The 23,312-nt window shown below is 38.0% G+C and overlaps 1 protein-coding gene and 1 non-coding gene across 3 annotated transcripts in view; both read left to right on the forward strand.

Annotated features, from left to right (window-relative positions):
- Positions 1–20,353, forward strand: part of Mkx (mohawk homeobox) — a 63,363-nt gene extending 43,010 nt beyond the window's left edge. For both annotated transcript variants that reach the window (XM_047520959.1, XM_047520960.1), the window contains 2 exons: positions 17,693–17,726; positions 17,832–20,353. In XM_047520959.1, coding sequence (XP_047376915.1) covers positions 17,693–17,726; positions 17,832–18,018 — 221 coding nt within the window. In that variant the 3' untranslated portion in view covers positions 18,019–20,353. The remainder of the gene's footprint in view (positions 1–17,692; positions 17,727–17,831) is intronic.
- Positions 20,354–21,165: 812 nt separating this feature from the next.
- Trnav-cac (transfer RNA valine (anticodon CAC)) lies at positions 21,166–21,239 on the forward strand. The gene has a single exon. It is a non-coding gene; the product is annotated as a tRNA-Val (tRNA).
- Positions 21,240–23,312: the final 2,073 nt, after the last annotated feature.

A 23,312-nucleotide genomic window follows, 5' to 3' on the forward strand; every position in this document is an offset into this window, starting at 1 on the left:
TATGGGAAAATATTTAAATCTGCATGCAAAGATATTATTCTGTAGTTAGGTTTGCATCAATTTTTAAAATTTATTTTAAGTACCCCTTTTCTCTGTATGCTGCTGGATTTCTACATTGACAAGAATGCTTTGAGAAGAAATTATCAAAATATTTCCAAACATGTTGCTAAGTACTCCAGCACTGCCCTTTCCTTGTTAAGAGTTGCATCGTGCATTTTTAAACATCTGTGCTTCAAGATCAAGATATCTCTTACTCTCAATATGTTGAAACCAAGCTCTTTATGTCCCACCTCCTCCAAACTGAAACTCACCCTTCTTCCTTTCCTTTTTAACTGGGAACATGCCATTGCCAACGACCCATTCACCCAAGGCAGGGATCTGAGAACTGTCTGGTTCCTGCCTCTGGCTCCACAGCCCCCCTCCCCGCAGTCATTAAACAAGTCTGTTTCCTTCATACCTCTCAAATCTTGCCTTCCCATCCATGCTGCTACTTCCTCAATCCCAGGACTCTTCACTTCTCCCTTAGGTTCCTGCCCGCATTCCTCTGGACTCCTCCCATCAGGTCTTACACTAGGGCAAGAGGAATCTTCTGTTGTCTAAATCAGATCCTCTCCCTGTTAAACGTCCTTCAGTGGCTGCTCATACCTTTCAGGATAGAGTTCCCATCTTTTATCTTGTACACCAGACCATAAACCCTCAATTCCTGGCTTTTGTGAATCTGCCGTGGCTCATCTCCAGCTGCCTCTGTACACACACAGTTCCCTTCAGCTATACCAGGGAGGGTGTTCCGCAGAGGTGTCATGACATGGCACTTTCACAGACTCTTCCCTTACTTGAATGCTTGCTGCTATCTCCCTCATCTCAGTGACTGTTGTAGCTCAGGCTTGTGCTTTCTCATCTTTTCTGAGATGTGGTAGTCAGATAAGGATGACATCAGTCAGTCAGGCTGATGTGAATCAAGGAGGCTTCTTGCCGCTGGAAGCCGGCGGCACCCTTGCCCCATGTGTATGATCTCCTTTGGAGCACCTTCATAACCTCTGTCCCTGCTGCCATTACTCCACCCTCCCCAGGATTCCACAGCTTTCATTACAGTTATTCATTTACTGCTTTGCAATATGAGTCTTTTATAATATTTATTTCTAGGGTCACAGTGGGCTGACATACAGCATGCATTCAATAAATGTCACTCAACTTTTCTGAGTCTCATTTTTGGGGACTGCTTTAAAAATGATATGTGTGCCCAGTAAATAGATAAATTATATGTTCATGATTTACAAAATGTTTTATTAATATGGTTATTATTATCATGAATTGTATTAACATGGCCTGGCCCTTAATTATACCACAAAGTGGGAAGAGGAGAGGTAAAATTCTATGCACAAAGTGTTGTTTTCCATGACATCAAAAGATCATTTGGTTCTCACTTAAGTTCAGTTCACTGTAATTTGGTTATACATTGTCTGTGAAAGTTATCCAAAGTTATCCAGATATCCAAAGATGGAAAAAAAATCCAAGGGAAGCCAGTGTTTCTTCTATTCAGGAAGGCAATGCAAAGAAATTTAGAATTGTCCATCTATTTATAAAATATCAGAAATATTAGAAATAATCTACACATTCCTGCAACAGTCAAAAGATGCTGAGTACACTGATTTAGGATGAAGCAGTGATATATTTAACTTCTTTTAGGTAATTTATATTTCGTTTTGATGGTGCTGGAGATTGAACCCACAGCTTGGAGCATGCTAGGCAAGTGCTCTTCCACTGAGCTATAGCCCCAGCCTCAAGCAATTTGTGTAATCTGTGTTTTAAGTAGTTATTTTGTCCCTTCGAAAAGGTAGGTATACAAGTTAGTTAGATCTTCATAGAAATTTCTAGAGAAACAACTTTTAAAAATTGTGAGCTTCCAAAGGTATTCCCCATGAATTCAAATGCCATACTCGATCTTAAGTAAAGATCTTCACATTTAAAACTTTCTCTAGGCATTTAAGAGTAAAACAATGTTTGGGAGTGTATCTTAGCAGTAGAGTGCTTGTCAAGCATGAATGAGGCCCTGGGTTCAATCCCTAGTACCCCAAGTGTAAAATCCTGTATCATACCTATGTGATTGAGTGATTTATATGCAAACAGATAATCTGATGACTGTTCCATGCACCAACCCAAAAAGTGAGCAGCAGAAGATCAGTAGCTGACATAAGCCTGGAATTTGCTTTTGTATGCTCAGTCTTACTGTCATTAAAGATTCCATTCAATTATATGTCAAAATACATTCTACTGTCATGTATAACTAAAAAGAACAAACAAAAAAATTAAAAAAAAAGATTACATCATAATGTTTTGCATATTATGGCTATTAACCATCTTCAGTGACCAGGTCATTGTAAAACTGAAGCTTCCATAATTATGCAGGCTTGCCCTTTTGAGAATTTTCCACACTGGAGCATCATAGACATAACATGGCTTAGGCAATTCAAATAACAAAAACTATTTTGAATTGTTGCATTACTTATTATCTGTTCCATTTCAAGGTAAGCCTTCAATGCTCACCAAAAGTTTACTGCTACTACAAAAACAGTATGTGCAATTGTGGTATCACTCTTGCTGCTATATATTAAACACTACTGGGTGTCTGGTATCTTATAATGATTATTTCTAATTTTCACAACGATCCTAATTATTTTCTTCTTTTATATTAATTTTACATATTAAAAAATGAGACTCAGAGAGGAACTAAGTGGAACTAAGATTCAGAACCCAGTCTCGCTGATTCCAAATCTATTCTCTTTCTGGTGTACCTTATTGTTAAAGTAATAAAGTATACAAAAGTAATTGGCCCCTTCACGGTTTGCACTGGTTAGCTGTAGAAATGTGTGTTCAATTCCAGATAAACCAAAAAAGGCATGAATCCCACTAGAAAGCAGCTTTAGGAATTTGAGTAACTAATTTTTATTCTCTTTTGTTACCTCCATGACTCCAAAAGTGAGTGTGGAATTTCCATTTGCATCATTCTTCAATTAATCATAAACTCTGATCTCCTGTCCTAAAGTACAAGTGATCCCCCGCTATCCATGGGGAATATGTTCCAAGACCCCCAGTGCATACCCAAAACAGTGGGTAGTAGGAAGCCCTGTGTATTAAAGTACAGTGAGGGTGACTTGAACTGCACTGCTGTGATGAGCTGATAATGGAGACAGCTAAGCGACTCAAGGCAGTTATTGTGTAAGTGAGGATGTGCTGGAAGAGGGGGTGACTCGGGGCCAAGGTGGGACAGAGGGAGATTTTATCATACCACTCACATCGGTGTGCGATTTAAAACTTATGAATTGTTCATTTCTGGAATTTTCCAATTAATATTTTTGGACCAAGATTGACTGAGTTACAAACTGTAGAAAGGGAAGCTGCAGATAAGGGGGATCGAGTGTGACCTTTTCATAGATGTTTTCAACATTTGTCCCTCATGGCTCCCATAGCTTCCTTTCTTCTTTCATTTTTTTGTGTATTTTCCCATCCACGTAAAAGTCTGTGTATTCGTAAACTGTGTTCTAAGATGCCTTTTAAAAACCTCCTAAAGTGAGCTGAAAATCAATTGGATAATGTATCTAGTTATTTAGAATTTGTAAAATATGAGAAAAAAGTTTTTTTTTTTTTCTCCTGAAGAGCCTGACTGACCTCAGTCTCTCCTTTCCTGCCTTCTAGGCCTGTCTGTGCTCAGGACTGTGTAATTAAATATCGCCTTGAGGCCTGAAAAAATGGTTCACTTCCTCATGTGTGTTTTGTAATGTCTTGCATCCAGCTCCCATTGTGGGTGGCCGGAAAGGAGCATTTCTCCTTCTGTGTCCTGTAGATGCCTTCAACTCCCTGGGGTTTGTTGGACCCATGTGCAAACCGTATGCATGACAGAGCGGATGTTACCCTCTGATGCGTCTAACTAAATAGACATCTAAAATGATAGAAGAAGACATGAGCACTGGTGGTGGGGTGCATTCCTCAGTTCAGGGGCCCTTGCAGCTCTTGATTTTTTGTGAGAAGCTATTCTGCCCATGAATCTCGTGTTGGCCTATACAAACCCCTCTTGCTTACGTCTTCTGAGTGGTGGAAAAATAACTAGAATTGCGGTCTACTAGAGAGAGGAGACGGCCTCATGCCTGCAAGAGCTTAGGAATCCTGCAAGGAATGTATGATTTTCCTGGTTGTTATTACACACACAAATACACACACACACACACACACACACACACACACGGCAATTTGTTTGTATTTCTATGGCAAAAATATGTAGCCTGTTTACTCCTGTGTATGAGAGCCAGGCTCTTTTGTGTAATACTTTGATTCAAGACAGTAACTACTATCTGCTTCTCATTGCTCATTCATCAGATATTTCTGGAAGTCTGGAGAGAATTTGGAATTGGGAAATCTAATTTTTAGACTACTTTTGAGCATGTGTAGAGTATATTCCATCACCAAACCCCCAAATATGGATAGGTGGATCTGGTTGTCCTGGAAATATAATGTTTGCTTCTTTTTCTTTCTTTCTTTTTTTTTTTTTCTTTTGCAGTTTTCTGACTCCCTTCCTCTCTCCCTCCCCCACATCTTTGTTTATTTTAAAACTGGTAAGATTATATTTTTTGTGATTGTTAAAATATTATTCTTCTCTCTCAAATCATCAAATGATGTGGCAAAGGTTAAAAAAAAAAGGTAAGGAATAACAGAGGATTGCTTTATTTTAAAAAGTATTAGATGCATTGTCCTTTTCTCTAAATCAATAACTGTTAATGACTAAAACAAATTTTTTAAAAAAATTTTAAGTTGTCTTATTTACTTATAATAACATATAACATCTATAACACTATGTATGGCAGCTGCTTGGCATTTAAATATATTTGAATAATAATGTGAACGCATCATTCTTTTGTGTTTAAACTTCCATGAAATGACTCTGCAAGAACTATTCTCTATATTATACTCGGTCTCCTTTCCTGGTATTTATTGAGCTTTGCTTTAAAAAAAAAATTTTTTTTAAGGTCCCAAGAGTGCTTGTGTCTGTCTGTCTGTCTCTCCTCTCTCTCTCTTTTTACTGTCTGATTCATGGTTAAGTGCTACATTATGTTTTGAATGTCTTGTAATGCCTACAGAAATGCCCCTCCTGAATATTACATTTTTCAAAGTTGTAGTGAGGAGCTTTATTGTTTCAGACTTGCTATGTCTGATGCTTGGCAGGCCAGAGCACATGGTTGTCTCAGCACAGAATGACCCCATGTGCTCTGGGGGAATGAGCTCAGCCCACTTGTCAGCAAATTCCCTGTCGAGTGTCATTCTCAGATCTCAGCCTCCATTCCTGGCTCTGTGAGATGGCCACCATAGGCAATTTGGTCCTTGTCTTAGTTGTTTTGTTTTGTTAAAATAGAACTCCACAAATTGGGTAATTTACAAAGAGAAGTTTTATTTTTATTTTTTCAAAGTTTGAGAGGCAGTCAAGTATTAGGGTGCTGACTTTCGGTGAGGGGCTTCTTGCTGTATAACCCCTGGGGTGGAAGCAGAAGGACAAGAAAGCAAGAGAAAGCAAGAAGGTTAGGGACTGAACTCATCTTTTGTATCAGGAGCCCAGATCAATAATAACTAATACACTCCGGGGATAATGCTGTTAATCCACTCTTGACCTGATTACCTCCCAAAGGCCCTGCTTTTCAACACGGTTTCACTGGGGATTAAGTTTCCAACACATGAAGTTGAGGGGAGGTATTCAAACTACAGCAGTTTCTGCAGCCTTTGGTTCCAGGAGCTATGATGCTCTGCTGTTGTTTGAAAGCAAAGTCAATAGCAGCACCCTGGATTGCAAACTATCAATCTACCTTCACCACTGAAACCACTATCATGGGTTTACCTGTGCTGCATTTTAGTATCTCTGTGCTCTACTTCAGTGATTTTGATTTTGGTAGTTGCCACTTTGTTTTCATGGTGGTTCTGTTCTCCATATCCTTATTCCTCTTTAGAAACCTTAAAAATCCAACCGTCTCTCAGGGCTGCTCTAGAAATAACAGACCAAAAATAACTCTGTTTGCAAAACCTTATCACTGTGTCCGTGTACAATAAAACAATACTCCTTTCTTTTGGAAGCAGGCCTGAATAAAATATTCTACTAAGGGCAGCAGAAACCAAGTTTACTGTAGTTTATAAAAGTTTATTATCCGATGCTAGAAAGAAGTTCTATGCTAGGTTGAATAATTTGTTTTTGATGACCTCATGTGGATTACTATTTGTCACCTTATTTTCCCAAAGGAAAGATACGAAAATAAAAGAGAAGACTTACAAAAATAAAAGGCTCCACCATCACAGGAATATAGAACTGGGACACCAAGTTTATTTTCAAAACCTAGATCTTATAACAGTATATTATTACCATAACTATGCCAATTAGAAGAAGGAGGGTGGATGTTTATTAAGCATTCTGTAGTTATAATGGAAATCTTGAGTTCCTTTATTCTGAAGTTTGTATTACTAATGACTCCATCAGTTATATTTCATAGCCTAGTAAAAATTGCAATAATGAGCTGGGCACAGTGGTGCATGCCTGTAATCCCAGCGTCTCAGGAGGCTGAGGCAGGAGGATTTTGAGTTCAAAGCCAGCCTCAGCAAAATTGAGGTGCTAAGCAACTCACGGGGACCCTGTCTCTAAGTAAAATACAAAATAGGGCTGGGGATGTGGCTCAGTGGTTGAGTGCCCCTGAGTTCAATCCCCAGAACCCCCCCACCAAAAAAAAATTGCAATAATTAGGCAAAAGTGATGCAAGGAAAATGAAGCATTTTCCCCCAAAGAATATGTTAATGGTTTAAGGAAGGAGACAATAAGAAGTATTTTTGAAGCTGGGGTTACGCATTCCTGAATAACATGTTCTCATAAAAGTATTATATCTGCTGTCTATTGAAAGGTAGACTCAAGAACTTGGTTGTTAGACATAGTCTTAAGACCAATATTTGGTCCTTGTTGGAATACTAGAAATTCAATAATGATTTCTTTTCTTTCTTTCTTTCTTTCTTTTTTTTTTTTAATGTTCCAAAGAAATACTGCCTTGAGCAGCTATACTTGAGAGGATACTTGGGAATCCAGCACTGTTCTTTATAATAGCAGTCCACTTCTAATTTCCCACAGCAGCTTTTCCTGCAGGGCAACCACTTTACCACATCCATCCAAACACATGCAGAACTTGTGTTCTCAGGCCGTATCTCTGGCCTACGTCATCAGTCTCAGAGATGGGATCCAGGGACCTGCTCTTTGGAGATGTTCCCCAGCGAATTTTCTTCTCTTCTTTGCAGAGTCCCAAGAAAATGGGCTACAGGCCTAGGGTATGGGAGAAGAAACCCAAGAACAGGCTTGGTACCCCCATGGAACTTGAGTGGCAATAGGAGGATTGGAATGTGGCTTCCAGAAACCATAATGCCACAGCTCCAACCATGTGCCAGGCATCCTTCCAGGAGCTCTCCATCTATTACCTAATTCATCTTCACAGCAACTCCAGTAGGTGTTACCATCATCCCCTTTTTACAGCAGAGAAACAGATACAAGATGTATAAATAGCTTGCCAAAGGTCCCTTATTTAGTGAGTCTGCTCACTGTTTTGCTATGGTCCTAGTTCAAATCCTGTGACTTAGATCAATTACCATACAAGCAGGTAACATGTGTACTATAAAATGTTTTTGTCCCTTCCCACAAAGGATCAACTTTTTTCCTGCTTTTTTTTTCTTGAAATCCCCTGCCTTCTAAGTTTAAATGAAAATAGTGAAATAGGATCTAAATGCCATTGGAATTTAATAAATGGATTTATTTTTAACTGATACATAAAAAGTGTATATATTTAGGATGCACCATGTGACAATAATGACATATTTAGAATTAAGCATATGTTTTCATTTAAATTTATTTTGAACTTATACACAAGAAATAAAATTATACATATTTAAAATATACCATGTTATAATAATTGTGAGCCTAATAAATGGCTAGGAAGGAACATAAGCAAATATTGCCACTTCGCCCATCAGCAGGAACTGTCCCCAACTGTACACACGTGCCAGAACCTGGTCTCCATTGTCAGTAGATGTGCCAGTGAAGCATAGGAGCAGGGCTGAATTGTCTATTCTTTTTCTGCAGGCTCCATTTCTGCTTGTTTAGGGATGTACATCCCTAGGCAAAATTCAGAGTAAATCCCTCTGGCTCGACTTCACATGGAGAGGAGTTATTTGGTATTCTTATAGTCAAAATGAGTCAGAGGAAGTCCACGAGATGAGAAGATCTCCCAGACCTACAGCCACAGCAGCTATCCCATGTGCAAGGCAAAGCGTTTGAACTCACCTTTACACGTGGTTCCTTTTCCACTTCTGTGTCCTTCAATACCATCAGCCAAATCTTCCCCATTTTCATTTCAATGCCCACCTTTAAATACTATTCCTGAATTTAAAGCAGAAAATAGCAGATATTAAGGTAGAACTGTGTGATCACTCTTATGCCAACTACAGTTTTAAAGTTTGAGTTTATTAAGAATATTGAAGTGTATTTGAAATATAGAAAGACTGGTGATCGTGTTCATCTTACGTCTAAAATACAGTTTTTTCTCTTGTAATAAATACAAGCCATTGAACTGAGACTAGGGCAACTGTCATTTGTTATTCTTTTGAAAGAGCCAAGAAGTTTGTGAATGTCATCTCTTTTATTGTGTCATTTCTGGCATTAATGCAATCAGACAGGTTTAACACCAAGATCTCCCAGTTTGAAGTGTCATTTCTGAAGATGGTAATTTGAGGAATTTGAAAGCATGGCAATAATGTGAGCCAATTCAGAGATACACTGCAGTTCATATATCAGAGGAAAAATACTTTCTTATGGTTTTTTAGAGATATTGAAGAGTTTGAAAATGCATGGATGGAGCCAAAGTTTCCAGCCAATTTCTAGATTATTATAAATGCACATTTTTTTCCATTTAAAAAGTTTTTTGCTGAACAAAGTCACATCAGTATTTTTTGTAGCCTAATGCCATTCAACTGTATATTTATTAAATAATTCAACTCTTTTAGAACTGCAGTGTGGCAACTTACAAAGTTGATTTTGGGAGAAACAGCCCTGGTGCTATTTAAGAAGTTAGAAGATGAATATCAATATTAGTATGTGGGGACAAAATTAAAGTTTAGCTAAGATCAGAGTAAGTATATCTTGGTTTAAAACTAGTGACCCAACTTGCATGTGAAAAAGAGTGCTTTTATAAACAATCAATGCTCCTTGCAGCACACAGGCTCACAGAGAAGTTATTCTTGCATAGCTCGGAAGTCATTTTCTGAGACTTTGGCTGGAAACATAGCTTTCATGGATGAAGCATTTGGGGTAACATCTCCAATATTCCCCTTGAGAAAATGAAGTAACAGAATCCATCAGAAACCCAAGGTTAGTAGATATTCTTTAATGTGGCTCCAGCACTCTTTGTCTTGGCATGTTGTGGTACTTTGGCACAGAAGAGCATCAGGAAAGCCATTTTGTCTTTGAAGATGATAGATTCTGCACACTTAATCCATTAATCTGAGCTAATGGGCTTTTCCCAGAGCTAAATTATGTTGACCTTATATAGTGGTTTTCATATAAAATCCCTAAACAATACTAATTTTCCTGATGACTGCATTCAACCCTATTTTCTAGATATAGAAAATTAAAATGAGAGACGAGATTAATTTTTTTGTAAGTATGTATATAGTACTTGGTAAATGTGCTTAAGTTCTTGTCTAACATCTTATAAAATAGTAAGTTGTGTGGTCCTCATAATTACCCCCTTAAATCTGGAATTCTTGTCCCCATTTTATAGATGAAAAAGTTAAGGATAGAGAAGTCAAGCATCTGGCCAGCCCCCCACAGAATCAGTGGAGGGCAGAGGCTCAGCTCATACTGTCAGGTTTAGAGGCTGGGCTCTGACCACTGTGCTAGGCTAATTCTATGACTCACAGTAGGCCACCCTTGTGGTTAATACCAGGAGCCAAGAATAGAAATGAGAATATTTAACATTTCCAGACCCTCTGTCTGGTCACCCACCAACACCTTCCTCCCCATAGACTACATTCTGATCTTCAAAGCAAAGTTTCAGACTGAAAGCTTTAGACTTGGGAAAGGCGGAGGCTTTGAGCTCAGAGGAGCAATCTTGGATGCAGGGACTATGCAGAATAATTTAGCATCAAGAAAAATTTAATGTGTTTAGTGGAAAAGACTGAAAGTGAGTTGAAACATTATCATTGGGTGGTATTCTATTTATTCTGAGAAGTCACTTTAAAGTTACAAATCCCACTTCCTGCACTTTTAGTCCACCAGCCCAGATGGATGAGGCCAGAATAGCTGTTCATTCTACCAGAACAAAGACAACAGAGAATTAATGAGGAGCCACCGGCCTCAAGCCCTTGTGCTCTGCCTAATAAGGAAAAGTCATCAAAGTTATAACTCGCTAATGGATCAGGAGCCAAGCAGCACTTTTACAGGTCTACCTACAGGCACCCGTACTCCTGGAACAAGAAAGATGTTCTGTGTGGTTGTTGTTAATGGCAATATCACCTATCCTGGAAGATTGGACTTGTCAACATACCCCCATTCTGACCAGGGAGCTCTTCACCATTGGTCCAAATGAGATGGGTGTGGCTTCTAATTTTTATTCTCTGGCTTGAGCTAGAAGGGGCGATGCATTGACAGAAAGGCAGCTGAAGGTGGGGATCCTGAGGATCCAGGACATCTGGCCATCATTAGCCCTAGTGGGGGCCAGCCCACATGAGAGGTAGCAGGAAGGAAAAGAATCTTTGGCCAGATGGTGGAAGTCATGGCTGGAGGAAACACTGGCTTAATTTTTGGAAAAGATTTTTCTTTAAACTCTGAAATGATTTTGGAAGCCACTTATTCTTTAAGGCTCCAGGATGAATAATTTAGCTAGTATATTACAAATAGAAAAAAAACAAAAAACCAAAAAAACCAGATCTATCCATAAAGATGAAGTGGGATTTATTTTACAATTCTCACTATTTAGAAAGCTTCCAAAGCTCCCATTGCTTACAAAAGTCAGGCTCCTAATTCTTCTATAAGCAGTGGCCTTGATAGCTACCTAGCTGTAATTGTAGTCTCTTCCGGTTATATTGAACTTTTAAAGTGGAACCCACGTTTGGTCAGTGGAGCTGTTAGAAGCAGCTTAGTCATTCACAGATAAGTGTTACAAGTTTTTTAGTATTTTGTTTTTTACTTTTTCCCCCTTCCTGTTTTGGCAGATATTGCTTGGGACGATTTATCTTTACTCATTCAAAAACTCTCCATCCCAAAGAGAGGATAACCACAAAAATTTCCACTAAAACTGAAGGAGCAACAGCTGTCTCGGAGTTATTTAACAGTAATTCATTCTGGGCTAATGGAAGGTGGTTACAGGGATATCATATCTCTTAAATTGTTGCTCTAAAGTGTGAGGAAACACTCAAGAGAAATTATTTAGATTCCCTATTTTGTCATTCAGATGTATCCCTAGATATTATAGATTAAATCATAAGGAGAAAAGAAAGTGTTTGTTTGTTTTTCCTTTTTATCTCTGTGGTCTGAAATTCTAGCAAGAAGTACAGAAAAAGAATTGAATAGATCTTTTAATAGATTATCATTCCATAGCCTTTCCATGAAAATAATGCATTTGGCCTTGCTTTGGGCTTTGCAGGTTGCTCTGTCCACAGAGATCACCTAGATCCTGGGATGCTGTGGTTAAAACATGGTCTTCCGTGTCAGCTGACGTGGAGCTGAGTCTCACAGCTCCCGTTTCCTATCTCAGTCCCTTCAGAGTTCCTGGCCCCTATGTCATAGTGTCACTTGTAAATAAGGATGAGGGTGCCATCTCCTAGGGTTATTGTAAATGTTTAACCAGAAAACATTTGCATAGGGCCTAGCATAAGAATCTGCATTCAATAAATGCTAGTAATTGTTATTGTAAAGATAACCCCTTCTCTTTGCTTCTCAATATTTCTCAATATTCAAGATTAAATTGGATAGAGCTGGATTTTGAATGCTTTCAAGCTGTTTCTATTTCACTGCCATGTCAGGGAAGGACAAACAATGGATTATTATTTACTAACACAGAGCAAGGAAAAATGGGAAATTCAGTGAAAAAAGGCAGGTTATAAGACATGTACAGAATGACCCCACTTTAAAACACATAAATAATACTAGCTTAGAAAGGACATATATTCAAATGTTAATATTAGTTATCCTTATTTTATACTTTTCCCCAGGTTTTCTACAGTAATCCTGTATTGCTTTCTCATTAGAGAAGAATAACAAATGTTATTTAGAAGAGAAGGGGGGGTGGGTACAGTCACAATGGAACCAATCTAGAGGTGTGTGGGTAAGCACAGCCAGACCTGTGATGTGGAGAAGTAGAAGTCGAGACCATAGCAGTAGGAGCAGGGAAACCAGGGATCCCTTGGTACAGGGGCAAAATCCTGCAAATTTGGAGCAATGAGAATTCTAGAATCTTCAGGTGAGGCTCTATATCTTCCCTACTCACCAGAATCTTATTTTTTCCCCTCAGTTGTTCCAAGTATGTGAATTACTCCAGAATCTGATCTAGTGTCCCTAAGCTTTCTGCTGTTCTGAGATCAAAAACATAGTATATCCTGGATGTCCACACCTGCTGTCACCAGTAATGTTCCCCAGACTGCTTGAGTGAGTGGAAGCACAGTATTTAGGCAGCTGGATCTCTGGTTTGCTTTAACTCATTGATAAAGGGCTCAAATTTTAAATTTCTCTGTAAGGGTGTTAGGCCAGGCCTGCTAGGTGAGGTAAATAACTTCTCCAGAAGTTTCTTATCTTCCACTTTCTCCATTTTAGTTTAGGGAAACATATAGTATCTGATTTTTTTTATTATATAATTAAAAAATACTCATACCTAATCATACTTACTTTTAGTTACATTTTAGTGGTGTGGGTAGTATTTTATAAATACTTTAAAACATGACTAACTTTAGGACCTATTTTTTAAACCTGGAAAAACCAATCTCAGAGAAAAAATATTTGGCCATATTTTTGTCCCTTTTTATGGCTACAAATGTTACTTCAGGAATATATATATCAAAATCAGTGAGTTTCTAAATGGTATTTATCAAAGTTGGAAAGGCCTTGGCCCCCAGAACTTTGTGCTTACACATCTTGAGTTGCTGTAAAACTGAGTTTTTTGTATAATTGTTTCTCTACTTAACTTTATAAGGAAACACATGTCCAAACTGAGGATAGCCCCACTTTAGATTTTGACATGGTTTAGGTTTTACAGCATCCAAGATTTTCCTAACTATGTACCTCTTTTTTTCTTTCCTTTTCTTTTTTGGTCTTTAAAACACGCTCTTTTGGCTGGTTCAATAAGTAGTTCCTGCCAACCAGTTGCTTTTATGGTAATTGACAGCATAGCTGATTTTTGGAACCTTAGAATCTAAAAAGGCATTTTAGCTCAGACTTTGGGGAGGCCAAGCCAAGCTACTTGCAGAGTAGGAGATACAGCTGAGGCAAATGTGGGGCAGTCAGACCCCAAGACTGTGCATGCTAATGAAGTGCACCAGGGAGCCTGCAGACCAGGAGGTAGCTTAGACTTTTGACTGCCCTCTGGACGTCAGCAAGTTTCTGAGTCCTTCCTTCTCCTGCCCACAGGCTTATTTCTGCAACCCCTAGGTGCCAGTTCTGGAGGGGAGCCTGTGAGACCACCTGTAGTCAGTGGGCTGAAGTGACCTGATCCCCGTGTCCAACAGTGATGGGGACAACAGACCCACTGCTTCTTAAATACTGACTATGGGCTGAAAAGGCACAAAACGATTGAACCAGAAAAGAGCAAGCAAGTTTTTACTTCAAAGGAAAAGGGCATAAGAAAAAAAAAGTCACAGCATTTAATACCACCACTTAATATAAGGAGCGAATTGTAAATTTCCTGAGTTCTTCTCAAATGATATCATAGTCCCCTAAAATAGGTGGACCATCTCTCCAGATAGCATAGTGAATAGGAAAAAACCTCCCCAAACTGCCAGCTCTTTGGAGTTCTTGCTCTCTGACAAAAGCACAAGTGTTTCAGGGTATAAGGGCGCCTAGTTGCCATCTTCCTTTTGCTGGTTGCTCTGTGCACTGGAACTCATTACTCTGCAGGAGGTGGTCCTGCACAATATCCTAGTGTCCCAGGGCAGCCCATCAATAATAGCAACAGAGAAATTGTGCCCTTCTAATACCAGTTTACATTTTGTACCCAAATGACCCTGGATAAGAAACCCCCCAGGAGTGGCGATAGTTTTTTCTTTGTAATCTTTGAGATTGAGCTTTGCGGCACACAGCTTGGACACTGTCTATTTTTTGTTGTTGTGGTACTGGGGATTAAACCCAGTGACACTCAACCTGAGGTTCATCCCAGTCCTTTTTATTTTTTATTTCAAGGCAGGGCCTCACTAAGTTGCTTAGGACCTTGCTAAATTGTTGAGGCTAGCCTCAAACTTGGGATTCTCCTATCTTAGCCTCCCTGAGTTGCTGGGATTACAAGTGTGTGCTCCCAAGCCCAACTATTGATAGTGACACAGGATGTTTCTTCATTACTTTTTATAAAGATTTTTTTTTTCTCTGTTCTTGAAAAGGAACCTAATTGACACCTAATGATATTGAATGTATCTACCTGCCTTAAAATAAAATAGAGGATTCAGTCTTTTGAATCTTGTCTAGGACACTGTTAAGATTTGTGAAACTAATTAAGAATACCCGAACAGGGGTTGGTGTCTGTGTTTTTACACTTGAAAGATATTTTCATAGCCATCAAAGTGTAAAACACATACACCCAAAGAGTAAGTATAATTTTATAATTTCACAGTTGCCTGCAATAAATTTGTTTCTCGGCAGCACAAATTCAAGGAGCTGGCCACAGGGAGTGGCAGCCTTCTCCGGTTGTACACGGTATTGCAGAACACAGGATTCGCTCCTCATCTTAAACAGAAGTTCTCCGTGGGCCTGAGTGGTGAATTTCGTGTTCTCCTTCCACACAAAGTCTACATGTACTGATGTCATTTCTGGGTTCCATATCCCATTACATATTTGGTAGCCACTGACTTCTCATGTGTCCAAATAGTAACCACTCTCAGGCTGACCGTTCGGATAGAGAACCAGATTCCGTTCTCCTTTGTATATAGGAACTCGCTTCATTTATGAACTGGAGCCTCAGTTACACGGTCTTTTCTAAATTATGTTTCATTACCTCCCTACTGTTATTTAAGCTTCATGGAATTCATCCTGCATTTGACAAATCTTTCCATTGAATAAGTATCTCCATAACCTATTGCTTCACTTTGGCAACAGAATTGTTGCAATTTGTGGGCAAAATTGAGCAAAGGCCGAAACTCATTTTTTTTCCTCTGTAAAGTGTCCAATGTTGCTGGCTTTCCTCTCCCAAACAAAGGCCTTGACTTGTTTCTGTTCTAGTAGCGCCTTGTCCCTGTCATTACTGAGTTAAGATTTATAGGAGATAGGACTGAACAAAGAATGACTTCACAGACACAGAAACTTGGTATCCATGTAAAGTTACTAATAATACATTAAAACACAAAACACTTAGAACTCTGCCTGGCACATAGTACCCGACCTGTAAATTAGAATTGTCAGAGTTCAGAAAACTAAACACTATTGTTGCTTACCTCCATTTACATGGGTGATTTTACAATCCCCAAATTATCCAAAGCAGCAGAGGTGGAACTGATCATCCAGGTCAACCTAGGAGAGATGCAAGATTCGGTGGCTGATAGAGCTCCAGCGGGTAACCATACAGCTGCTCACAGATCCAACTGTTTTACCCAAAGGATTCCCTAACACCTTACAAAATCTGCCTGAATATTCAATGAAAGGAGAGCGAAGAGACTAAAATGCTCTTGTGCATTGGGGTACGCACCCATCTCTTATTTCTTCACAAAGATCTTGCCATTTGCTCATAAAGTGCTCTTACTTTGCTTGTTCACTTTTTTTTTTTTTTTCAAAGTGCCCTGGATTCCTAGGCGAGGGGTGTGGGAGGAGCTCATGGTGACCCATCTTGTCTCAAGTTGTGCACTTCAAGACTGACTCAGGACATGGTATCAGGCTTTTTCATTCTTTTTCTGCCTACAAGGCATCGAAACTTAGCTGCCTTGCCTATGTGGTCATGTGATTTTTAATAGAACTAAGCATTGACTTCAAGGGGTGCTCTACCGAGCTACATCCTCAACCTTCTTTATTTATCTATTTATTTTTATTTTGAGTCAGGGTCTTGATTGGTTGCCCAGACTGGCCTTGAACTTGGGATCCTCCTGCCTCAGCCTCCTGAACAGCTGGGATTACAGGCATGTGCCACTATGCCTGGTTATTTTCTCTCAACCATCCCTGCCCTGGGAAATGTCCTGGTTGGACAATACTATGGTCATGTTGATGTTCTTCTTGTCAAGCCTCTTGTACTTTGTGTGACTCTTTTAGAGCTTAGAAGTGGACGTTATGGTACATTAACTAATGAGCCTTGAACATTGCAGAGATAATAATAAAAAAAACCTTGAGAAATATTGGGGAAGGGGGGAAAAATTGAAAACAGGAGAATGTCGTCAGGAAAGGACAGTTTTCCAAAGACCACAGAATGGGAAGAGGGCCTTGAGCATGCACTTTTCACGTTTCCTCTGTGCACTGCAACCCCCCGTTCTGTAGCTACTCTGTAGTGCTTACTGTTGAGGATGACCACAGTGGCTTAGCCACTATGTAGATCCCAAGTCTCAAACTGATGGGGAGACCTCGCTCTACTCCTTTGTCGGCCCTTCCCCAGCCATGCAGGTGGTCCTTCTTACTCCCATACCTCCTTCCCTGCAAGACATCAGTTTTTGTGTTCCTTATACCATATTCTTTTAGCCAAAGGAAATACCCAGAGAAATATAATCAAAAACCTGTTTTCATCTTTTCTTCTATCCGTGTGGTGTTGGGAATCATCAGTGTTCTGAGGGAGCAAATGTAAACCAAAGGTGAAAATGTAGACACAGGAGCCAGCATCCCCATCCATTTCCTGAGTCAGCAACGGGAGTTCTTTTGGAGACTGAAGACTGGTTCGGGCTTCTTCTCATGGGCCAGGACCTCCAGGTTGCTGTCAGCATTCGATCTGTTACTCATTTGCTCACGAACCAAAGACAACTATGTGTTATTCCTTTTTCTGAGGTTTGATTTCCATGAAATCACAAAATATTGAACCAGAGGCACCATCAACTCCTTCTAGGAACCTCCTTATTTTATAGCTGGGAAAACTGAATCCCAGACCTCGAAAGCATTATAATAGGCCTTAAAGTAACACAGCAGGTGAATGGTGAGATAAGACTAGCACCTGGCCCCAAGTATGGTCAGCACCTTTTTCCCTCAACTGTCCATCTCCTGATGGAAAGGCCCAATTTCTTACAGTAAATTGACCTCAGGTTTTGTGTATCTCTGAAAAGCTACCTTTATTCACTGTCTGCACTCATTTTGTCATTATCACTATCATCATTATTATTAATACTTTTTTTGCATCTTAACAAACATATTTATCTTGGCAAAAATGTAACCAGTTTTCAACTATCTTTCCTGATCATTAGTGATGGAATCCCTGAGGTTAAAAAAGAAAGAGAAAGAGAAAAGTAATTGATCTTTTGCTTCTCTTTACAGACACTCTGGAAAATGGATCCAGTAAGGGTGACAGGTGAGCAAAATGATTTTGTTTGTTGTGAGTGCATCACTGTAAGGCCATTGTCCATGCAAACTGCAGCGAGTTTGATCATTTTCTTTCTGTTTTGCTTAAATCCAGTGCAGCTAACAGAAAGGGACCGAGCAAGGATGACACATACTGGAAGGAGATCAACGCAGCTATGGCCTTAACCAATCTTGCGCAGGGAAAAGACAAACTGCAGGGAACCACTAGCTGCATCATTCAGAAGTCTTCCCATATAGCAGAAGTAAAGACAGTCAAAGTGCCTCTGGCACAGCAGTTTTAAGAGCTTGTTCAATGGATGTTCTTCATGTCAGTGTTTTTGCATAAATCCTCATCCAGAGAGCCGGAGCAGGAGTGAAAGTGACTCCCTTTCAAACCTCCTCTTATTTTTAATTATCCTAAATATACCATTTAGTTGCTTCTATAAAAGACATATAAATTATAAAAAAACTCATTTTAATCAAAACTATTAACTTATTTTATGCTACTCAAACTATGCATAAAACGTCTGCATTACCATTACAGTAAGTGCCTTGCTTACCAAAAATAAGCTCCAACGTGGGCATAGTGGGACAGCTATGCCTCAAAATGCCAACGCCATATGCTTATGAGTCTGTGTGCATCATTCCAGACAGACCTAACCATTTCAGGACTGAAACTAGAACTGCTAAAAGCCCTTGAAATATATTCAGTAGTCCACATGTTAAAACTTGGAAATCTGTTCGACCCAGATGAAATGTTCCTTTAAAAAATGTCTGCAGTGTTGAAACTTATTCAGTGTGCTTTTAAGAATGACAGTGAGAATTTTATGCATGTATTTTGCTTGCATATATGAAATGTTACAATCTTCCCAAATGAAAGGTGTGGTGATCCACATAATCTATACATTTAAGAAGTGATTCCTTCAAACTGATTTAAAATTTTAGTGAATACATGTAATCAGAAAAACATTTTCTAAGTGCTGCTAGAAAGTACTACAATGCCCTATAGAAATAATCTGGATTTTGTTTTCCTGAAGTTTTAAAAAACTTTATTATATAAATAACTGACATTTTTCCTGTGTAAAACTAAACCTATAAGTTTAGTTTAAAAACATAATACTGTTTGCATTAGAATTCAATGTTTTTGTGTGGTGGAAACTGTTTTTCACATGGAATGAGTAAAAGCTTTTATTTGGTTCATTTCAAATGATAATTGTTAATGGACAGTTTGTACTGCAATGAGAATAAGACAATGAAGGAAATGCATCTCTATATGCATATACATATACACACATAAAACTGATTTTTAGATTTAAAACATGGAAAATAAAACATTGAACAGTCTCTGAATTTTACCAAACGAGGACAGTTAAGTAAAAATTAACTGAAATCATGCATTAAGATAAAGAACATTTTGTTTCTAAATTAGACTACCATTGAATGAGAATGATCAATATCAAGAAAGAGTAACTTTTTTAATCAAACAATAATATTTTAATCATCTTGGGAAGACTTGAAACTTAAACAGTGGAGATGCCAAATACAATACAGTGTATGTGCAACAGAGAAGTCAAAAGGATTGAACTCTTTTATGGTGAGATTTTTTTTTTTTTTCTGGGTATGTAGTCTGTTTTGTAATTTTTTTTTAACTGGAAAGCATTTTTGTGAGTGTGAATGAGTGCCAAAAACACAGCCATGTGGTTATATTTTTCTTTAGTTTGCAAAATGCTTTGAAAAACCAAAGGCTGCCCTGGTTGATATATAGACAGTGTCAGTCTTGATATAAATTGTAGGACACTTTTTCATGTAACATAGCATTTGGGGATTGGGTTTATTTAGTGTAATGAAGATAATTTGATATAAAATATTTTGTATATATATATTTTTACTTTGTTTTTTAAATTGCAGTTTGCAGTAACAGTAAGTGCAAAGCAAGATATGTAAGTTATGACTGTATGATCAGATGAAGTACAAGTTCTTTTGGTTTACATCCTTAGCTAGTTAGAGATCCATGATGAAAACTTCGGATTTGTCACAGAACAGTTTTGCCAAAATGTGACCATGTCAATGAAAACTAAGGACAAATACTTCACTCTTTTTCATACTATTATAAGTTATTCTGGCATTAAATATTTTAATAAAAGTGTTTTTGTTTTAACATATTTCACTTAGAAGAAGGAATGCTGGTGTATTTTATTTGAATTAGTCATGATTAATTTTTTGCCATCTTTTTAAAAATATGAGCAAATTCATTCTGTGTTATAGATGACAAGCCAACATAGGATAGCTATTTGCATGATTTCTTCATAAAGTACCAAAGCTTGGAGTCTGACCTGTAAACACATCAAAAAGATTTTATAATTAGCACATCTTTGGAAATATCTCAATTGTAATTACTTTTAATTTATTATTTTTTTTCTTTTGCTGCTTTGACATTTCCTGGAAATTAAAGTTCCCCGGTCCGTTAAAAGAATCGTGAACAATGCTGAGCCAGCAGTTGAGAATCTAACTCATAAATTATATTGTAGAGAAATAGAATTACCTCTCTTCTTTATTTTGCCATATTGTAATCATTTTAATAAAATTAATAACTGCCAGGAGTTCTTGACAGATTTAAAATAAAAGTTAATTTCTAGACCTCAGTGATCATATGAATTTTGTTTTCCTTTGAGAGTTGACCAGGTGGAGAAAGCAGTAGAACAGAAGGGTCCATTATATTCTGCAATCCTCCTTTGATTGTGTCCAGGGATATGATATGTGAGCACTGCACTTGTATTAGGTTTGAATTTCTTCACTGTAGACCACCAACCCACTTTTTAATACTCAAAGAAAAGAAAGTGTGATGCTGACTACTAAAATACATCATTTAAAAATGAACATTTTTACTAAATTCCTTCTTTCAGTAGGTAATCCAATAAGCATTTGTACTGATGAGCTCAATACTGGAGAGAAATCGTTGGCTTTGAACCCTGTCAGATCTGTATTTGAATCCCAGCTTTGCTTCTGACTACTGTAAGATCTAAACTCTGTCTCTTTAAGCTTCAGTTTCTTCATCTGCAAAATGGGAGTGAGGAGTGATACCTTGGAGCATTTGTTGGAGAATTGAGATTTTATAGGGCATATAAAATGCCTTTAACAAGGCCTAGCCAATAATTCCTCTACATAGGGTTTATGCATGAGGAAGTAGAAATATAAATGAAATATGAGTGGATTAAAAGAGCAACTTTGTGAATGGAAAGATATCTGACATGAAAGATACCAAGAAATCGTGAAAGTTGGTATCAGAGGTAGAAAGACCTTTAAAGAAGATGAATATATTATCATCACTCAGAACTTCCTGAGAAAAGCATAAAGTAGAGCAAAGGTAAGGAAGAACAGATGTGCCATTAGGAAACACAATGTGTGCAATAGCTTCCCTCATTCCAATGAACCCGAATTGCTTTTTGGGCTGGGGATATAGCTCAGTTGGTAGAGTGTTTGCCTCACAAGCACAAGGCCCTGGGTTCAATCCCCAGCACCACAAAAAAAAAAAAAAAAAAAAAAAAAAAAAATTGCTTTTCTATTTGTACTGCTTGATACTGTTCAAGATGACCAAGAAGAATTCAAACTGCTGATTGTATTCTCTGCCTGCTCCAAGTAGCCATGTTAACAGTGGCAGCAGCCATCATCTGTTTTTATACACACCCAACCAACTCGGTGGCATAATGTCATGCAAATAAACAACAGAGCAAAAACAAGCTGAGCAGACTCTGCTGTCAGGCGTACTGTAGGTCAGCCATGCTTTGGAAGGCAGTATGGGGTGTGGTTAAGAACTTGTGCTGGCACATCCCGGTCTTTGCTGCTTCACTCCTTAGTGACTTTAGGAAGTAAACATGTCTTCTGTGCCCAGTGTTTGCATCAACCAAATTAGATCTATGAAATTCATCTACTTCAAATATCTATCATGAGGATTTAGTGAAACAGCAGGTGTAAAAGTGCTTTGCAAACTTGATGGAACTATACAAATGACTATGAGATGAATGTGTTCCATATAATTTAAATATGACCATAATAATATCCATATTTTTGGAAATATAAATTGTGGTTTCTATGAAGCATAAAGGATCCTTCCATTTTTGTCTGCCATCTTTGGGTCCTTCTGAGAACTAAGAATATCTTGGTCTAGGATTTTTTTGTAACAGTTATGACCGGAATTAGATGATTGATTGTCATGCTATGGGGGTAGGATCCTGACTATACAACTTCATGGCATTGAGACTCATATGGACTTAAGATTTAGTTTGGGAGGTATGTGCATTGGCCAAAATAAACTTCTTTTAAGGTGAAAAGTAGGTTTCTGGTTTGGAAAAGACAGTTGATGTGTTCTTACATCTTTATACAATGACTCCATATGAATTTTCCCATATAAATATTGTGTCGGTGTGTCTTCAAAAACAAATTTTAGCACAAAGTCAGTTTGGGAAAATTTGACCTGCAATGATTTGTTGATATTCTTCTTTGTAATATTTGATTGGTATTTTTTTTACTTTATTTTTAATCAACATGGAATAATTTTACAAATTTGTAGGGTATAATATGATGTTTCTGTACATTTATACATTGTGGAATGATCCATTTAGAGCAATTAGCATATCTATCACCACAAATATTTGTCATTTCTTTTGTAGCAAAACATTAAAAATCCTTTCTTCTCCCTATTTCGAACTATTCAACACACTATGATTGACTAAACTCACAATAGAACTCCAAAACGTATTCCTCCTGTCTAATTAGATATTTGTACCCATTGACCATTCTCTCCTGGTTCTCTTTTCTGCCCAGTCTCATAACCACTGGTCTACTCTCTGCTTCTCTTAGTTCAGTTGTTTTACATTGCATGTGGTCTTTGTCTTTCTGTGTCTGGCTTATTACACTTAACCTAATTTTCTCCAACTCCATCCATATTGTCACAAATAACATTTCCTTCTTTTTAAAAACTGAATAGCATTTGATTGTGTGTATGTGTATACCATATGGCGTATATACATGTGTGTGTGCTTGTGTGTGTGTGTGTGTGCGTGTGTGTGTGATACTTCTTTAGCCACATATGTGTCATGGACATTTAGATTATTTACTTTTTTTTTTGTTATTGTGAGCAGTGTAATAAACATGGGAATACAGATATCTCTTCAATATTCTGGTTTCATTTCCTTCAAGTATATACCCCATAGTGTTATTGCTAGATCATACATTAGTTCTATTTTTTAATTTTGGGAGTAACTATTCTACTGTTTCCACAATGGCTATATGAATTTACATCCCCATCAACAGTGTGTAAATGTTCCCTTTTCTCTATGTCCTTATTAACTTTTATCTTTTTGATAACAGCTGTTCCTACTAGAGTAAGGTGGTATCTCGCTGAGATATGTCCCTGATGATTAGTGATGTTGAACATTTTATTATGTGTCTGTTGACCATTTAAATGTCTTATTTAGAAAATTGTCTACTCAGGTCTTTTGCCCATTTTTAAAAATCGGATTATTTGTTTTTATCTTATTTTTTTTACAATGTAGTTGAATTCCTTATATATTCTGGATAATCATGTCTTATCAGATGT

Source organism: Sciurus carolinensis, chromosome 12 (assembly GCF_902686445.1).
Source record: "Sciurus carolinensis chromosome 12, mSciCar1.2, whole genome shotgun sequence".
NCBI lineage: Eukaryota > Metazoa > Chordata > Mammalia > Rodentia > Sciuridae > Sciurus > Sciurus carolinensis.